Source organism: Sus scrofa, chromosome 7, assembly GCF_000003025.6.
Source record: "Sus scrofa isolate TJ Tabasco breed Duroc chromosome 7, Sscrofa11.1, whole genome shotgun sequence".
Lineage (NCBI taxonomy): Eukaryota > Metazoa > Chordata > Mammalia > Artiodactyla > Suidae > Sus > Sus scrofa.
This window is the reverse complement of record NC_010449.5, coordinates 32,081,241-32,087,333: the sequence shown is the minus strand read 5'-3', so window position 1 is coordinate 32,087,333 and position 6,093 is coordinate 32,081,241. Positions and strand designations below refer to the sequence as shown.

General features: G+C 48.4%; 1 protein-coding gene across 3 annotated transcripts in view; it reads right to left on the bottom strand.

Annotated features, from left to right (window-relative positions):
* LOC106504394 overlaps positions 1 to 6,093 on the bottom strand; it is a 32,058-nt gene that overhangs the window by 2,473 nt on the left and 23,492 nt on the right. For 2 of the 3 annotated variants that reach the window (XR_002345689.1, XM_021098643.1), the window contains exon 3: positions 1,027 to 1,223. The exons of the other annotated variant lie outside the window; for it this stretch is intronic. Coding sequence is in view for 1 of the 2 variants with exons in the window: in XM_021098643.1 (XP_020954302.1) it covers positions 1,027 to 1,223 (197 nt within the window). In the remaining variant the exon portion in view is untranslated. The remainder of the gene's footprint in view (positions 1 to 1,026; positions 1,224 to 6,093) is intronic. 3 annotated transcript variants of the gene reach the window in all.

The following is a 6,093-nucleotide window of genomic DNA, read 5'->3' as shown; positions in this document are numbered from 1 at the left end:
TCCTTCTATGGATTCTTGCCAACGAAGGCTCTTACTCTTTTTTTTTTTTTTTGTCTTTTTTGCTATTTCTTGGGCCGCTCCTGTGGCATATGGAGGTTCCCAGGCTAGGGGTCGAATCAGAGCTGTAGCCACTGGCCTACGCCAGAGCCACAGCAACGCAGGATCCGAGCCGCGTCCGCGACCCACAGCACAGCTCACGGCAACGCCAGATCGTTAACCCACTGAGCAAGGCCAGGGACTGAACCCGCAACCTCATGGTTCCTAGTCGGATTCGCTAACCACTGCGCCACGACGGGAACTCCAAGGCTCTTACTCTTGAAAGGAAGCTCCAGATCGAGCACTTTCCCCCCAGCTTCACTGAGATGTGACTGACATATAATGTGCAAGTTTAAGGTGTACAATGTCTAGAATTTTTTTTCTTTCTTTTCTGTCTTTTTGCCATTTCTTGGGCTGCTCCTGCGGCATATGGAGGTTCCCAGGCTAGGGGTCAAATCGGAGCTGTAGCCACCAGCCTACACCAGAGCCACAGCAACGCAGGATCTGAGCCGCGTCCGCGACCCACAGCACAGCTCGCGGCAACGCCAGATTGTTAACCCACTGAGCAAGGGCAGGGATCGAATCTGCAACCTCATGGTTCCTAGTCTGACTCGTCAACCACTGCCCCAAGACGGGAACTCCTAACATTTTAATCCTGGTGGCCCAGCCTTGTCTCAGGCTCTTAATGCAGGAAGCTCGGGCGGACACTGGTGACCCTGTGTCTTTCTTGGGTAGGATCCTAGTTGTGCTAGTCTTTCTTGGCTTCTTCCTCCCTATAATGTTACTCTACATTTTCATGTGTTCTCTTGGGAATCTTATAGAGGAATTCTCCTGTGGCTCAGCGGCTTAAGGATCTGGTGTTATCACTGCAGCAGCCTGGGTCACTGCTGTGGCGTGGTGCCATCCCTGGCCTGGAAACTTCCATATGCTGCCGTATGGGGGAAAAAAAAAAAAGCTTTATAGAGACACACAGAACACACACACACTTACAGAGCAAGCTCCTGATGCCTCCAAGCCATTTATGTCTGGTGGCGAATGTGAAAGTGGTCTGGGCTCAGGAGGAGGACTGATTGTCCAATGCTGGCATCGGGTCCCCTCAGGCACCTCCTCCATGCTGGCCTGGCCACTCAGGGTGACCGTCGAACTAAGCCCACTCCCTTTGGATGGGGAGTTTAAAGTGAGTTGCCCTGAAATCAGAATGTGAATGTTTAAGAAATATTTTAATCATGATTTTAATTTTAAAAATTCCCTAACCTAGTAAGTTAACTGTTCATATGGGGAGCTGGGGGTAGCATACAAAAGAGGAATTCCTGGAGTTTCCGTCATGGCTCAGTGGTTAATGAATCCGACTAGGAACCATGAGGTTGCAGGTTCAATCTCTGGCCTTGCTCAGTGGGTTAACGACCTGGCGTTGCCGTGAGCTGTGGTGTAGGTAGCAGACGTGGCTTGGATCTGGCATTGCTGTGGCTCTGATGTAAGCCGGTGGCTATAGCTCCAATTAGACCTCTAGCCTGGGAACCTCCATATGCTGTGGGAGTGGCCCTAGAAAAGGTAAAAAAAAAAAAAAAAAGAGGAATTCCCGTTGTGGCTCAGCAGGTTAAGCACCCAGCACAGTCTTTATGAGGATATAGGTTTGATCCCTGGCCTCACTCAGTGGGTTAAGGATCTGGTGTTGTTGTGGCTGTGATGTAGGCCGGTAGCTGCAGCTCCGATTTGACCCCTAGCCTGGGAACTTCCACATGCTGCAGGTGCAGCCCTAAAAAGAAAAAAACAACAACCAATTTTTAAATAATTAAATAAAAACCAAAGGAGAGTGGGGCCCTGCTGCCCTTGGGAAGGTCACATATCAGTGTGGGAAGCAGAAGTGGCTGATGAGCAGACTTTGTCTCCAGGGAGAGATGAATGAGAGGTGGCTGTGGGGACCAGGTAGCTCTGGTGAATTTTGCTTGGGAGGGGAGGGGCTGCGGGAGTGTCACTAAGGAGGCTCACTCAAGCTTCTGTTCTGTTTTCTCCTTCCCTTTTGGAGGGGTGAGGTCTGAGGTGAAGCAGGGTGGGGGGACTTCTGATCAAGAGGGGTCCGGGAGAAAGGCAGGGTGCAGGGGAAATGGAGGCAGGGCTGACTGCAGAGGCCCCTCCCTGAGGAAGGGCAAAGGGGTCGCAAGGATGAGGAGAAAGCCTTTGGGGGGGCCCTCCTGCCTCTGACCCATGAGAGACATAGGGGAAACTCCCAGCAGCCCCTGCACCAACTTCACGTGGCAATTGATGCTGTGGGGATAAAAAACACTGTTGGAAGCCTGTCTGGAGGGAGCTTTCAATGGAGGAGCTCAGTCCCAGGCCCTGTGCTGGGGTTTCCCTGTCATGGGAGCCTAGCTGGCCTCTGACACCAGAGTCTGGTTTGGGATGGACCTTTGATTGAAACTGCCTGCTCTTTTCTCGGAAAGGAAGAGAAACTAGAAGGGGAAAGTAAGAGGAGCAGCCAGCCCAGAATGGGGCATGTTCCCCCAGGGGCAGCTGTGCCCTGCAGTTCACCACCCAGAGCAGGAGCTGGGGCCCATTTCAGGGCTGGAGGAGGGATGAGCAGAATCCAGCACCCACACCAGATGGCGCTGTGCTGGCCCACTGAGCTCTCAGGTGTTTTTGCTTTTGCTCAAAGTGGATTCTGTGTGGTAAGCTTAACACATGAAGCTTTTCGCGGCTTCTACCAATAGATGCCAACGCCTTTGAGGATAGTAAATAATGCAGTAAGATAAGCAAATAACAAACAGTACAACAAATATAATGAAATATGCACTTCGGTAGACAAAATCTTTCAGAATCTGATACCCATGGAGCAATAACAGAGGGTTTTTTTGGGGGGGAAGGGTGTTGTAGTTTCATGGAGGCTTCAGCAGAACTGAACTCGACTGGGAAACTTTAATTCTGGGCTAAGACAATTCAGGGCCACTCCCAAATCAGCAGAATGAACAAATGAGTCTCCTCCTATATTCCTCCAGGTAGCTTCCCAGTTTGTCATCCCAGGAGTCTGGAATAAAGTTTGAGAAGGGTGTGTCTCCTCCAACTCCAGGGACATGCCTCACAACCCCTGAGTCCCATTAATAAGCCTTCCCTGTAATAGTAACCTCTCTGATGCCTGCTGGTGCCTGGCCCAGTGCAGGAACCTCCCCCCACCCAAGCTCTCACAAACCCTGCAGTCCTCACAAAACACTCAGAAACTACCTTCTGGCTTCTCTAGCTTGGGGACACTCAAGGCATCTCTCCTTGGGAGAGCCTGAAGTTTAAAATCATGTCCACCAGGTGGCGCAAAGCTCCGTGAGTTGGTGTTGGGAGCACTCTCTGCTGCCAGTATCCGTTCTGACAGAGCACGCCTGCCCTCTCCTGCTAAGACGTAAGTACTACTCTCCAGCTCAGGCGTGGTCTGTAAGTAGACTGAAAACATCTAGTGATGGGGAGCTTGCTGCCTCTTGGGACAGAGTCAGTAGCAGGAGTGGGGATGGAATTGAGGGCACCAAAAAGCTACCTGTTCACTAATGTTACCCTTCCTCTTCCAACCCACAGGACAATGGTTTATGAAATTTCTGTCTTCCCAGTCTCTTTCTTGGGACTAACTCATCTCCTTTTCTTATCACCTTATCTTTGAGTAGTTAATTAACTTTCTGAACAGAGGCCCAGATGAGACCTTCCTGGGACATAGCCCAGGGTGAGTCAAAACCCTTGCTACCCTCTCCCCACACCTGCAGCCCCTGATTAAGAATCAAAAGGACTATGGCTCCCTCAGTTCCCTAGTGGCCTCAGTGAAGTCAGCCTCCTGGGCCTTCTGTGTCCATGTCCATAAAATGAGTAAGAGCATCCTCTCCCCTGCTGACCACATTAAATTACTGAGAAACTTCAAATAAATACTTTATTCATCTATTTAAATTTTTTTTTTTTTTTGGTCTTTTTAGGGTCACACCTGAAGCATATGGAAGTTCCCAGGCCATGGTCGAATCAGAGCTGAAGCTCCTGGTCTACACCACGGCCACAGCAATGCCAGATATGAGCCTTGTCTGCAATCTACACCATAGCTCACGGCAACATCAGATCCTTAACTCACTGAGCAAGGCCAGGGATTGAATCCAGATCCTCACAGATACTAGTCGGGTTCATAACCCGCTGAGCCATGACGGGAACTCCTTAACAATTTTTTTTTTCTTTTTACAGCTGCATCTGTGGTATATGGAAGTTCCCGGGCAAGGGGTCGAATCGGAGCTGCAGCTGCCAGCCTACACCACAGCCACAGCAACAGCAGATCCAAGCAGCATCTGTGACATACACCGCATCTTGCATTAACACTGGATCCTTAACCCACTGAGCAAGGCCAGGGATGGAACCTGCATCCTCATGAATACGAGTTGGGTTCTTAACCCACTAAGCCATGATGGGAACTCCTACTTAACAAATATTTACTAAGCACCCATGATATACTAGGCACTGTTCTAGAAACTGGGGAGTACAGAGGTAACCAGGACAGGTAAGACCTGGGTGATGATAAGAGTCATGAAGGAAAACAGTCGAGTGAAGGGGCAAGGTCTTTTTTTTTTTTTTTTTTTTTTTTTTTTTTTTTAAGGGCCACACCCACAGCATATGGAGGCTCTCAGGCTAGGGGCTGAATTGGTGTAGCCTAAACCGCTGGCCTACCCCACAGTCACAGCAACGCCAGACCCAAGCTGCATCTGCGACGTACACCACAGCTCATGGCCATGCTGGATCCTTAATCCACTGATTGAGGCCAGCGATCGAACCTGCATTCTCGCGGATACTAGTCAGATTTGTTTCTGCTGAGCCATGACGGGAACTCTGAAGGGGCCAGTTTTAATTTGACCTGCCAGAGCTGTGAAAAACACATGAAGGTAGAAGCAAGCCATCTTCACCTACATCAACTGCTCCTGCAGTCTGCCTGTCCTCCTTCTATTTGGCCTGTGGTTCCCACCATGAAAGTCATGCCTGAGATAGTCAATGTTGTTGTTTCTGTGATGTTGTTTTGTTACATGCAACCCATTGCAATCCTAATGGGTATGAATAACGCAGACAGGAAGGCTGTTGCCGAAACTTGGCCTCTGTCCACCGGTGCTAAATAGAAATACGGAGACAGAGTTTGGGACGAAGGAGAAAAAAATAGATTTACTGCTTTGCCAGGCAAAGGAGGCCACAGCAGGCTGTATTCTCCATACTGTACATTTCATACCCATGACTCATTTATTTTGTAACTGAAAGTTTGCACCTCCTAATCTTCCTCACCTACTTCCCTCCCTCCCCATCCCCCTACTCTCTGGCAACCACCTGTTCGTCCTCTGTATATATGACTCTGTTTGTTTAGTTATCATTGCTCATTTGTTTTGTTTTTTGATTCAACATGTGAGATCATACAGTATTTGTTTTTGCTCTGACTTATTTTCACTTAGCATAATGTCTTCAAGGTGCATCCATGTTGTTGAAATGACAGGATTTCATTCTTTTTTATGGCTGAATAATATTCCAGCGTGTGTGTGTGTGTGTGTGTGTGTGTGTGTGTGTGTGTGTGTGTGTGTGTGATCTTCTTTATCCATTCATATGTTGATGGGCACTTGGGCTGCACCCATATCCTGACAATTGTAAATAATGAATCTCTTTTTTCCATTCCCTTTCAGTCTTTAGACGTGAAGAAAAAAATTTTTTTTTGTCTTTTGTTTTTTTAGGGCCACACTGCGGCATATGGAGATTCCCAGATTAGGGGTCAAGTTGGAGCTGTAGCTGCCGGTCTATGCCACTGCCACAGCAACATGGGATCTGAGCCATGTCTGTGATCTACACCACCTCGCAACAACACCAGATCCTTAACCCAATGAGTGAGGCTAGGAATCAAACCTGCGTCCTCATGGATGCTAGTCATATTTGTTTCTGCTGAGCCACGAGAGATCTCCTGAAGTGAAATCTTTATAAGCAGCATATATATGGGTCTTGTTTTGTTTCCATTTAGCCACTCTATGTCTTTTGATTGGAACATTTAATCCATTTACATAAAGTAATTATTAAAAAAAATTT